Source organism: Schistocerca gregaria, chromosome 4, assembly GCF_023897955.1.
Source record: "Schistocerca gregaria isolate iqSchGreg1 chromosome 4, iqSchGreg1.2, whole genome shotgun sequence".
Taxonomy (NCBI): Eukaryota; Metazoa; Arthropoda; class Insecta; order Orthoptera; family Acrididae; genus Schistocerca; species Schistocerca gregaria.
The window spans coordinates 678,896,197-678,910,371 of record NC_064923.1 but is presented as its reverse complement, the minus strand read 5'-3'; the positions used below and the strand labels follow the sequence as shown (position 1 = coordinate 678,910,371).

The 14,175-nt window shown below is 40.3% G+C and overlaps 1 protein-coding gene across 5 annotated transcripts in view; it reads right to left on the bottom strand.

Moving 5' to 3' along the window:
• Positions 1-14,175, bottom strand: part of LOC126266706 (glycerol kinase) — a 190,084-nt gene that overhangs the window by 94,408 nt on the left and 81,501 nt on the right. For all 5 annotated transcript variants that reach the window (XM_049971150.1, XM_049971151.1, XM_049971153.1 and 2 more), the window contains exon 3: positions 11,751-12,009. In XM_049971150.1, coding sequence (XP_049827107.1) covers positions 11,751-12,009 — 259 coding nt within the window. The remainder of the gene's footprint in view (positions 1-11,750; positions 12,010-14,175) is intronic.

The following is a 14,175-nucleotide window of genomic DNA, read 5'->3' as shown; positions in this document are numbered from 1 at the left end:
TATACACTCGCACACACACACATATCCATCCACACATATACAGACACAAGCAGACATATTTAAAGGCAAAGAGTTTGGGCAGAGATGTCAGTCGAGGAGGAAGTGCAGAGGCAAAGATGATGTTGAATGACAGGTGAGGTATGAGTGGCGACAACTTGAAATTAACGGAGATTGAGGCCTGGTGGATAATGGGAAGAGAGGATATATTGAAGGGCAAGTTCCCATCTCTGGAGTTCGGATAGGTCGGTAATAGTGGAAGTTTCCACATAACCTGGACGGTGTAACACTGTACCAAGATGTGCTGGCCATGCACCAAGGCATGTTTAGCCACAGGGTGATACTCATTACCGACAAACACTATCTGCTTGTGTCCATTCATGCAAATGGACAGTTTGTTGCTGGTCATTCCCACGTAGAAAGCGTCACGTGGGTGCTTTCACATGTGGCTCTGCCTTTGATCGTGTACGCCTTCCGGGTTACTTCCAGGTTACAGGACTGGAGCAGGTGGTGGTGGGAGAGTGCATGGGAGATATATATATGGAAACATTCCACGTGGGAAAAATATATCTAAAAACAAAGATGATGTAACTTACCAAACGAAAGTGCTGGCATGTTGATAGACACACAAACATACACACAAAATTCAAATGAGAAGAGAGGATATACTGAAGGGCAAGTTCCCATCTCCGGAGTTCTGATAGGTTGGTGTTAGTGGGAAGTATCCAGATAACCCGGATGGTGTAACACTGTGCCAAGATGTGCTGGCCATGCACCAAGGCATGTTTAGCCACAGGGTGACCCTCATTACCAACAAACACTGTCTGCCTATGTCCATTCATGCAAATGGACAGTTTTTTGCTGGTAATTCCCACGTAGAAAGCTTGGACATTATTAGATAGGCAGGTCAGTTGGTAAATCACGTGGGTGCTTTCACAGGTGGCTCTGCCTTAGATCATGTACACCTCGTGAGATAAGCCTCTACATCCTTACATTTGTCCTCTAGCCATCCCTGCTTAGCCATTTTGCACTTCCTGTCGATCTCATTTTTGAGATGTTTGTATTCCTTTATGCCTGTTTCACTTACTGCATTTTTGTACTTTCTCCCTACATCAATTAAATTCAGCATCTCTTCTGTTACCCAAGGATTTCTACTAGGCCTCATCTTTTTACCTACTTGATCCTCTGCTGCCTTCACTACTTCATCCCTCAAAGCTACCCATTCTTCTTCTACTGTATTTCTTTCCTCCATTCCTGTCAATTGTTCCCTTATGCTCTCCCTGCAACTCTGTAGAACCTCTGGTTCTTTGAGTTTATCCAGGCCCCATCTCCTTAAATTCCCACCTTTTTGCAGTTTCTTCAGTTTTAATCTACAGTTCATAACCAATAGATTGTGGTCAGAGTCCACACGTGCCCACGGAAATGTCTTACAATATAAAACCTGAATCCTAAATCTCTGTCTTACCATATAATATAATCTATCTGAAACCTTCCAGTGTATCCAGGCCTCTTCAATGTGTACAACTTTCTTTCATGATTCTTAAAACAAGCGTTAGCTATAATTAAGCTATTCTCTGTGCAGAATTCTAGAATTCTACTAGGTGGCTTCCTCTTTCATTCCTTATCCCCATTCCATATTCACCTACTACTTTTCCTTCTCCCCCTTTTCCTACTATTGAATTCCAGTCCCCCATGACTATTAAATTTTCATCTCCCTCCACTAACTGAATAATTTATTTTATCTCATCATATGTTTCATCAATTTCTTCATCATCTTAAGAGCTAGTTGACATATAAACTTTTACTACTGTAGTAGGTGTGGGCTTCGTATCTATCTTGGCCACAATAATGCGTTCACTATGCTGTTCGCAATAGCTATTTTTTTATTCATTATTAAACCTATTCCTGCATGCACCCTCCATAAAAAACACAACCACACCAAGTTTCCTTCTCTTCCTTTTCCTACTGTCGAATTCCAGTCACCCATGACTATTAAATTTTCATCTCTTCCTCTGAATTTTACTGTTTGCACTACACATGCTGGCAGATGACGTTCACCGGGCATTCACCATACCCAGATCTTGCCATCGGATCGCCACATTGTGTACCATGATTCTCCCATCTTATCCAGCAACAGATCTCCCATGCTTTGTCTGCCCAGTCACATACCAATGCCCATGCCTACTAACTGGCCACAAAGGGGTGCCCCTTTGTGATTCACTACCACCTAGGACTTATGCAACTTAATCACATTCTATGCCAGGGTTTTGACTACTTCTTGTTATATCCTAAAATGAGAAATATCCCTCTATCACCACCCAACCTATGCAATATAATTGTCCACATCATTCTACACCCCAACAACTCATATCCCTGTAGCAGATGTAGATGCATAACCTGTTCCACACATGATCCAACTACTATCTACTCCATTTCTGTCACAGGCATGTCTTACTCTGTCAAAGGCAGGGCCACTAGTGATAGCAGCCATGTGGTCTACCAACTTAGCTGCAAACACTGTGTGGTATTCCACACAGGCATGAGCACTGACCAGCTGTCTGCCTGCATGAATGACCACTGCCTAACTGTGGCCAAGAGATGACTGAACCATCAAGTCACCAAGTATGCTGCACAAAATTGTATGCTTGACTTCAACAAATGGTCCACAGTCTACCCCACACATCTTATTTAACCCCCCTGCCCCAGTCAAAAACATTGTTCACTGCTTTTGGACCTCAGCACCTGGAGGAAACAACAGTGTGTGTGTGTGTGTGTGTGTGTGTGTGTGTGTGTGTGTGTGTGTGTGAGAGAGAGAGAGAGAGAGAGAGAGAGAGAGAGTGTATTACATCTGAGGCAGAACTATGTCTACTAGCTTAGCCTACTTTTAAATGTGACTGATCACCACTCAGTGCTTTCTCTGTGTGGTGAGGCAATCTCTGTTCTCATATTTAATTAACAGATTCTTGATTTCTCACAGATAAGGGTAGCATTATCGCTCAATTGTTCACTGATGAAGCTAATCTCTACAGGAATGTATGTATCATCACTGGACGACTGTGAGGAAATGTAGAATGACTTACACAGTATGCCAGTATGGTATACTGAATGTGGGTTAATAACAAAATGTTCAAACGTGTGTGAATTCCTACGGGGCCAAACCGTTCAGGTCATCAGTCACTAGACTTACACAAAATGTTCAAATGTGTGTGAATTCCGAAGGGACCAAACTGCTAAGGCCATCGGTCCCTAGACTTACACACTACTTAAACTAACTTATGCTAAGAACAACACACACACCCATGCCCGAGGGAGGACTTGAACCTCCGGCGGGAGGGGCCATGCAGCCTGTGACAGGACGCCTCAAACCGCGTGGCGATTAATAGCAGATAACACACACAACAAATGGAAAGAATCCAGTAGTATCTGACTATAAGAAAAGTGGTTAACTTCTGCAACTTGTCACATCCCTTAAACAAGTAAAAGCGATACTAAAAGAGGTATGAAATGAGACAAACCCAAGGCACCACCCATTCTCACAGCACAGTCATATGCCCAATCTGGCAGTTGACACCAGTACTGGTGTTTCTTTCCATAACAGCAGACCACACCAGCAACAGCTATATAGTGACTTGCAGCATTGCAGCAAGATGACAACTGGCATACTGACCCAGTGGGAAGGCCACAGTACGTATGGCGCCTAGTCACATTTACATCATGGCGTTGCTGGCTCATGGAGCTTGCTCATGATAGTAGCCCACTGTATTAGGAGGACAGAATGGCCACTGTTGCCACCAGTGTGCAACCTCAGTGGAGAGGTGCCAGTATGAAGATGGCTAGCAGGAAGGCACAGCAGCTGTCTAAGAGGGCAACCAGCTGGATGAGGCAGAGTGGAAGTTCGTGCAGCAAAGCAGTGAAAGCAGTCTGGTGGAATCTGTGGTCTGGACATGTGGTGGCATGCTGTCCAGATGAGGCATCAGTTCTGGTCTGGACAAGCAGACGATGCTCAGTTTTGTGGATCCAAGGAATGTGGTGCTGCCAGGATACAAGCTGTTATTAACTGGAGCATGTGCTCAGCTATGACAGTTAAAGGAGGCTGCGCCAGTTCTGTTCAGTGCGAACCCTGTGCTGATGACTGTGTCTGGCTTGGGCTAAATTAAATTGTGGAAGAGGTCATATTTCCAGTACAATGCAGCTGCTGTAGGGCATAGTGTATTAAACTCTGACAATCTATATTTTATTGCTTATTGTGCTGTACAAAATTTTGATCTTGTTTTACTGCTGGTCCTGACTGAAATGCTCTCTCATTTATTGTGGATTGTGGCTAGCAGTGGGTAACTTTGTTGATGTTTTATTAACCAAGCTGTGTTCTATAATTTACAGTTATAGTATATTGTTTCATGCCCTTTATCTGTAAAACTGAAGATATTCTGAGGGGTAGAAGGTTTATCATATGTTATAGAGTACTGAATAGTAAGATAGTATTTGTAAACTGGGCACTGGATTATTTGCTTATGACCATCTTATGCATGAACTCTGATTTGGTGAGTTTCATTAATAAATGTATGTAAAACTTGTTAAATATATTAAAAACAAAGATTCCAAGACTTACCAAGCGGGAAAGCGCCGGCAGACAGGCACATGAACAAAACACACAAACACACACACAGAATTACGAGCTTTCGCAACTGGCAGTTGCTTCGTCAGGAAAGAGGGAAGGAGAGGGAAAAATGAAAGGATGTGGGTTTTAAGGGAGAGGGTAAGGAGTCATTCCAATCCCGGGAGCGGAAAGACTTCCCTTAGGGGAAAAAAAGGACAGGTGTACACTCGCGCACACACACACACATATCCATCCGCACATACACAGACACAAGCAGACAAATATATGTCTGCTTGTGTCTGTGTATGTGCGGATGGATATGTGTGTGTGTGTGCGCGAGTGTACACCTGTCCTTTTTTTCCCCTAAGGGAAGTCTTTCCGCTCCCGGGATTGGAATGACTCCTTACCCTCTCCCTTAAAACCCACATCCTTTCATTTTTCCCTCTCCTTCCCTCTTTCCTGACGAAGCAACTGCCAGTTGCGAAAGCTCGTAATTCTGTGTGTGTGTTTGTGTGTTTTGTTCATGTGCCTGTCTGCCGGCGATTTCCCGCTTGGTAAGTCTTGGAATCTTTGTTTTTAATATATTTTTCCCATGTGGAAGTTTCTTTCTGTTTTATTTAAAACTTGTTAAAGATTTATGCCATCACAGCACTCCAGCCACTTCCCACTCTACTGTTTCCTGTGCCACACATGGAAGCTGAATGGAAATCTCAGATTTGATCTAGTAAATTGCAATATATCTGTAAAGGAAACTACATATATATTGACGTCACTAATCCTCATGCTTTAGTTTTTCTAATTAATTTACACATTGTGATCCATTAATCCCATAATGAAGGAGAGCCTTCAGGAATGTGGAATGAGTCGAGCTACACATCAACAGGCACAAATACGCTCTGCATGTTATTTATGTAAAGTACACTAAGAAAAAGCTACAGTTAGTGCAAATAAACTCACACTGATACTTACAGGAATTAATTTATATCAGCATACTATGTGCAAGACAGGTACTACGAAAAAAGCAATTGCTCCTCCTATGACTCTAATCAATTGCTGTTTTTATCTAGCACTTCAACAAAACATTTAAGTTACATAAACTACTATCCTGTATACTGCAAACACCAGATTTGTTTGATGCAAATATTAGAATTACACTTAAGTAAAAGTTACATCCCTGAGTTCCAATATTTTGACAAATTGTAGTAATGGTTAATGAGGTATTCTTTTATTTTGTTTTTGGATTCTGTGGATTTTCAATGTACTGTCTGAATGTGTATTGGCAACATGTTATCACCCTGGGCAAACAGGTCATATTCGAGTTCTATTCATCACAGAGATCAGGGGTGAAGTGTTTCCAATAGTTCTTTCCATACCTACTGGAAGAATGGGCATAATGTAGCATTCCCGTAGTACTAGGTCAAAATTTAAACATAATGCAATTCTCCCAGCCCAGACAAAAATGTGGTAAATTGGTTGCTTATTTTACTTTAGGTGTGGTGTAGGATGGACCTTGGCAGCTTATAACAGCACAGTTTGTTCATGGTGGTTCCTGAGAAAACTTCCAAAAACTGTGATTTTTAGGTATCCAAGGTACCAATTTGGGATGGCCACTTCTATAATTTCTCTTCATGGCAGATCATCAAAATTTCTACCATATGTTCTTAAGATGATATTTTCAGGAAATTTTGAAACTTTGAAGCAATGACAGAAACAAATGAAAGGTACAAGAGAAGGATTAAACTTCAGGGTTAAAGAATATCACTGATAAGATTCACACACTATCCTCAGAGAAACTGGGGAAGAATTACATGATCTGCTCAATGGAATTAACAGTTTAGTGACTACAGAACATGGACTTAAAAGAGCAAACCGAAGAAATATGGAAATAATGAGGAATAACAGAAGTGGCATTACCCATAAACTTAACATCAAAATTTGTGGCCACAAATTAGATGAATTTAAGGATGTCTGCTACCTTGTACGCAAAATAACACGACAGATGAAGCTAGGAGGATATAAAAAGTAGACTTGCAGAGGACAAGAGCATATCATGGCAAACTAGCATCAAACATAGTCTTTAATTTGAGGAAGATCCTTCTGAGAATGAATGTTAGGAGCACAGCATTGTATGCTCATGAACTGTGAGTGTGGGAAAACCATACAAAAAGAAAACTGAAGTGTCTGAGATGTGATGCTACAGAACGATACTGAAAATTAGATAAACTGGTAAGATGGGGAATGAAGAGGTTCTCTGCAGGATCGGTGAAGAAAGGAACGTTCGTAAAACACTAACAATAAGAAGGAATGGATGACAGGACATGTGTTAAGACAGCAGGGAATAATCTGTAGGGGAAGACAGAAATGGGAAGACATTCAACAATTATATGAGGACAATGTTCCTCCAAGATGAAAATGTTAGCACAGGAAAGGTATTCATTGTGGGCTGCATCAAAACAACCAGAAGACTGGTGATTTAAAAAAAAAAAAGTTTTGCTTTTGCAGTAAAGATGCCTTTACAGAAGCTAAACTGAACAAAAAATATTCTCAGAAAGGTACTTCAAAATTGTGCTTTAAGTTCCCTTCTGAAACATTATCAAGAACATAAACAGCTGGGAGATCAGCCTATAATTAGAGGACACTTGCTTGTCTCAACTTATTTAGATTTTACTAATACCTACTGTAGTCTTTCAGGAAATACAAACTGAATCCTCATCTGGTTACAATGGTAACTCAAGGGGGACAATATCACATTAGCAAAAGATTTTAGTACTTTAATTGAAATACCATCATAGCCAAAAGATTAAGTACTTATTAGTGGCCTAATGAATTTTATGATCCCCTAAACAGATGTGTGGTGGTGGAGCATCCAATGCCTGTGTAAGTAAATCTAATGGGCTTGCCATTGATAGATGACTCTTTGCCCCTGTATTTTCCTAAGCATAGGGACCATGAGAATATCAAAAGATATAAGAATGCAAACCACGGCAAACAGATAGTCATGTTTTCCTTCCTCTAAACGCAAATATGCAGTACCCTCTTTCATGTACTTTACAGGAGCAGGTCAGGTGTATAAATGATATATAATAATAAGTAAAACATTTTCTCATGTGTTTTGTTTATATTTACAACAGATGGTTCCTATAGGAATGATTTGGCAAAGAAGCCATTACAAGAATTTTATGAGAATCCGTAAGCTACATAGAACCACTGCAAGGAGCTATGGAAAGAAAGTTGACCCAGACAGATAGCTTATCAGGGCAAGCCAAACATAAACTGATTGGGATATGTGTGCTAAAGGCTTTCTGTTAAGGACTGCTTCATCCCAAAAGTGCCCTCGTGATCCAGTGTTCAAGACAGATTCACTACTGTAAGAGAGGTTGTCATAAATATTAATCAACATTAAAAAAAGAAAAATCAAGCTGTGACCATGAAACTTTGTGATTGTGTTAGTCCTTCTCTACAAATTCAACCTTCAATGTGACTAATTTTTCCTAACAATGGATGAATTAACAGACTCCTTGGTTATAGAAATCTGTGTTTTACCTGTTCAACAGCATTTCACCTTTAAAAAAATCAACTTGAGATGGGGAATTTTGTGGAGCAGAAACACCCCCTGGTTAGTTTCTCACCCTGCTTCATCTGGAAGGCCTCCCATAAGCTCATCAGCAGATTTCATTAGTATGCTCCTGTGACAGTTCGACCCTATCAAACAATCTGTTACCACCACACTGAGGCAGCCCCAAAAAACTTTCAACATCACAGTGACTGACGATAGTTGGGTCTTTGACTTTTTCGGTTGTGGTGAATCCACATGTTTCCACTGCTTGCTTTGCTCTTTTGTCTCAGAGTTATAGTTATACACCCAGCACCCATCCTTAGTAATTAGGCAGCTAAAAAAGGCATCTGGATTGCCCAGACATAGTTGCAACATTTTCGTTGCTATCCCAGTTCTGCGGGCTTTACAGATAGGTACAACAACCTTTGTCATGTTTGAAATGTGGTACAAAATGCTGATTGATTTTCACTTTTTCCACTGTCATCTCAATTGTGATATACTGGTCTGTAAGCACCAAGGTCTCTACTTCTCCTGCAATACCCAGTTCTTCACACAGAGATGGTCTGCCACTTTGTTCTTGTTCATTCAGATTTATCTGACCACACTGGAAGAGCTGTGCCACCTAATCATAGTGTCAAATGATGGTGAATTGTTGCCACAAGTTTCTGGTAGCTCAGTCTGGATTGTTGTAGTGTTGTTCCCCTTCAAAATTGAAAAAAAAGAAAAATGTTATCTCACAATAGTCTTCTTTATCAATGGGCCACACCATTTTGTTTTGGCTCCTCAAGTGGCATGCTACAGAACTGTGGGATTGGGGATTTCAATGTGTACTTGGATTGCAGACATAGGCCTACAAATAAATTAAAAATTAATTATACAACTTTTCTTTGAGGTGATCATTAAGACTTTAGGACACACTGTCTTCCACCATAATGGCATTGTAGACATTTGTCCTTCCATTCTTCTGCTTAGCCCCTCCCAAAAAACTGTAGATGAATTGCTGCCTTCCAATCCTCCCTCATTAAGTCAAAAAGCACAGCTATGTATCAATTGGCTATTTGTGACTTAAAAGCCAATGCTGACCTAACCATTCTTCTTGCTACTAAGGACTTAACCACTCAGGTTAAGAATCACAATGACTATTTGACTGCAGGTCTCCATTTGCTTTCTAGTACTTCCAGATATAAACCACACCACTGTGACTCCATTCCATCCAGAAGTCTAGCTTGACCTACGGCACATTTTCCACTTCTACAGACCCCTTGATCTGAGCCTCTTTCTTGTTCTTGTCCATTGGCACCACATTAACTCCCTCCATTCCCTTGACCTCGTTCTTTCCTGATGTAAATACTCACCCCACCCCACCCCCAATTCTTCCTCAAATCTGATATTTTACCCCATTCTCCTCCCTTTCACTCTGTTTATCACACAAAAACACATTATCATTTCAATTTTTGATTATTTGTAGATTTGACCCAAGGTATTGTAAGGTGCTTAAAAATGTTATTAGGAAGGTATGCAAATAGAATAGCTAATTCACAGGATATAATTAAAACCATATGGTCAGTTGTGAAGGAAGTGTCTGGTCAGCAGCACAAGGTCAATGATATAAAGTCAGTTTGCAATACCGGGAGTAGTTCACAAATGGTTCACCTCTTACTTTGGCAACAAACAGCAAAAGGTCATTATTAACAATGTTGTTAATGGCTGTGATGTGGGGTCTGAGTGGAGTACAGTCAAGTGGGGTGGTGGCCCAGGGATCAGTGTTGGGGCCACTCCTGTTCCTTATTTATATAAATGATATGCCCTCTAGTATTACAGGTAATTCTGAAATATTTCCGTTTGCTGATGACACTAGCTTGGTAGTAAAGGATGTTGTGTGCAACACTGGACCAGTTTCAAATAGTGCAGTTCATGACCTAAGTTCATGGCTTGTAGAAAATAAACTAATGTTAAATCACAGTAAGACTCAATTTTTACAGTTTCTAACACACAATTCAAGAAAACCTGACATTTTAATTTCATAGAATGGCCATATGATTAGTGAAACTGAACAGCTCAAATTTCAGATAGATAGTAAACTGCCCTGGAAAGCCCACATTTGGGATCTTGTTCAAAGACTTAATGCTGCCATTTTTACTATTCGAACGGTATTTGAAATGAGTGATCGTTCGACATGAAAATTAGTCTACTTTGCTTATTTTCATTCACGTATGTCATATGGTATTATATTTTGGGGTAACTCTTCCCATTATAAAAAGGATAATTTTGACTCAGAAGTGAGTGGTTTGAACAATAAGTGGTGTAAGTTCATGAACCTCTTGTCAACCCCTGTTCACAAGTCTGGGTATTTTGACACTGGCCTCTCAGTATTATTAATCATTACTGTCATTTCTTGTTAACAATATTAGATTATTCCCAAGAATAAACAGCTTTCACCCAGTTAAAACTCGGCAGAAATCAAACCTGCATTTGGATCGGACTTCCTTAATTCTTGTGCTGAAAAGTGAGCAGTATACTGCTGCATCCATTTTCAAGAAGCTACCACTCAAATTCAAAAATCTTAGCAGTAAGCCGTGCACTTACAAATCAAAACTGAAGAGTTTCCTCATGGGTCACTCCTTCTACTCTGTCGAGGAGGTTCTTGAAAAATTAAGCTGATTCTTATTGTATTGTTGATTGCGTTTACTTAAACTTATAGATTGGCTTTTTTGTGTTCATAAACATTTTATTTTTATCTGTTATTAGTTTTATGTCATAATATCATGTACTGACATGTTCCATGACCTTAGAGATTTGCTCCTCAGTTTAGTCCTACAGAACTTGACATGTAAATAAAAATAAATAAAAAGTTTTCATAATCATGAGCAACTGTACGTTTTCTCTCCCATATCCCTTAGCAGCTTCTGGCTGTGCCGCCTCCATCTCTGCTCTCACCACACACACATCCAAAAGTTCCAACTGTTTTCTCTTTCAAATGAAACCATATGTTTCCAGAGACCATTTCAGGTCTTAGATATCTAAGATGTGCATATGAAGACTGAAATGACAAATCAAAATTTATACTTTGAGACCTGTAAAGATCTCTGGAAACATAGAGTTACATTTCATTAAAGCACCTGTGCCTAGGTTTCATACAGGATCCCACATTATGTTCTAAGCTGAGGCATTATTCCAGTACAGTTGTAGAGTCTCTGCAACATTGTTCAAGGCCAAGGGGAACACTAAGTGGGCTGAGGCATGAATGGGACTTTGGATTGAGGAGGCCTGCTATAGTAATCCATGCAGTTGTGCAAAGCCACAGTGTCAGAGTGGCGTGGTGGTTAGTGCATCTGCCTACTGAGCAGGAGCTCCAGCTTCAAACCCCAGCCTTGGTACAAATTTTCATTTGCTGCTTCAGTCTGTCTGCACATAAGCCTCCTCTTTGCTGACAGTCATCTTCATGCATGGTGCCTCGTCAGTATTATGACATCCAAGAAGTTGTATGTTTATTTGTTTGTGTGTGTGTGTGTGTGTGTGTGTGTGTGTGTAAGTTACCTATCCTATTTAATTTTCAATTGTTAATACAAAAATATTAAAACACATAAAAACACAACATACTTATAGCATTATAAAGAGGTTTCCCAGTGATGGAATCCCAGGCTACAGTACTCTCCCTCTGATTAGTTATACCAATGGTAACTATATCACTTGGTTCTATTTCTTGCTCTTGAAGTTCTTCTGCCACTTTTTCAATGCATATCTTAACAGCATCTAATATTTTCAGTGGATCTTGCTCCACCCATCCTTCTTGTGGAAATATGTATGATGATTCTATTTGATGGGAGGCTATTACTTCAGATGTTCGAGCAGAGAACACCTGGGAAAGAAACAATAGATATAATCTCCTTACAGAAGTTGTAGCAAAGTAAAATATGCATGCATCATCTTAGTGTTAATTTGTTGTTGGTTCTATGACATAATGCAGGCAATGTCTCAAGAAACATGTTACTCCACTACTTATTGTCATAAAAAATGTAAATGAGTGATGGTTACAAACTAAAACATTAAAGTCTCATTTCCACTTGCATTCTTGTGACCAACTATACCCAATTGCAAAGTTCCTCCTATGAACTATGGGCTCCTCCTCCCCCCCCCCCCTCCCCCCTTTCTTTCCCTCCTGTCTTTCTTTAGAGAACAAAACAGCTGAGATCATAAAGCATCCAAATCATAACTTAAAAAATAAAGAATTCCTTGGTTCTTGAATTTGATAGCACATAGGAACCTAAACGGTGGGTAAAACTATAAGGACTAATGATGCCGGACCTGGAATGCTACTCAAAGAATAACAGACACAATGGCAGGTATAAAGAACAGTTAGTACTACTTACCCCATCAAGAGGTTGGCTGATTAAAATTTGTGAGACAACTAGTGACTAGTCTCAAAAATTAAATCTCCTTTGCTATGTTGCTATGGTGAACATAAAGAAGAAGACATTATATAGCCTTTGCTGCACCTGCTAAAATCTCAGACAGCTTAGACAATGAACACACTTTAAAATGTAAGAAATTAAAAAACTAAAAATAGGTTATAAAATAGAGCACAGTGAGTAAAACATGGTGGAGGGTTGCAATTAAACAGATGACAATGATTGCCCAATATATTGCTTCACACTGGGATGGACAAAGAGAACTCATCCTAATTGTAGGGTGGGATTTAATCTCTCTGAGTTCATTTCCACCGAGTGAGAACCAATGTTTCATACCAGAGCAATATAGTGTTCCTATGCTACTCAGCACAGAAATCTTCAGAGAGGGCAGAATAGCTCCAGGCCTGGGCAGGAGGGTTGCAGCTTTAGCAGCAGCATCAGCATCTATGCTGTAGGCACTACTACATCAAAGGAGACCTTGAAGAGACCAGACTAAAGGATGGTTCCTGAAGAGGGACAGCAGCCTTTTCATTATTAAAGGAGTATTTTTTGCAGCCCTGGAACAATTATCTGCCAGTCCAACTAAATCATCTGAATTTCATTGTCCAGTTCATGACCAACATTTGGCACATACTGGTATCAAAACTGTGGTTGTACATCTACACTGATACTCTGCAATCCACTGTATGACACATATTGGAGGGTACCCCATACCACTACTAGTCATTCCATTTTATGTTCCACGCACAAATAGAACATGGGTAAAATGACTGTCTATATGCCTCCGTATGAGCCCTAATTTCTCGTAGCTTATCTTAGTAGGCCTTACATGCAATATATCGGGTGACAATTATTGATTTATATGCAAAAAAACAACATAAATTAGTTACAAATTATGGTATGAATGCAGTTTATTCAAGATGTAAATGTCACTACAGATATTCAGATTTAGGTTATGACATGTTCGATACACCAGTCAACATTGCCCATGATGTGTTGCATGCGAATAGTGAAATTTTGCATCACCTGCTGAAGTGTCGGAACATTGATGCTGCCGATGACCTCCTAAATGGCTGTTTTCAGCTCAGAAATGGTTTTAGGGTTACTGCTGTACACCTTGTCTTTAACACAGGCCCACAAAAAGGAACCACATGTGTTCATATCCAGAGAATGTGCCAGCCAATCGAGGCCCATACTGGTGGCCTCTGGGCACCCCAGAGCCAGACTGCAGTCCCCAAAGTGCTCCTCCAAGACATCACTCTCCTGCTTCGATGGGGTTGAGCTCCGTCTTGTATGAACCACATCTTGTCGAAAGCAGGTCACTTTGGATAATGGGGATGAAATCATCTTCCAAAACCTTCACGTACTGTACAGTAGTCACCCTGCCATCAAGGAATAACACACCGATTATTCCGTGACTAGATATTGCACACCAAACAGTCACCCGTTGAGAGTGAAGAGACTTCTTTATTGTGAAATGCAGATTCTCTGTCCTTCAAACATGCCAGTTTTGCTTATTGATGAACCCATCCAAATGAAAGTGGGCTTCGCCACTAAACCAAACCGTATTCACATACTGATTCCTATCATGCCCCATGGCCAACCATGGACTTTGA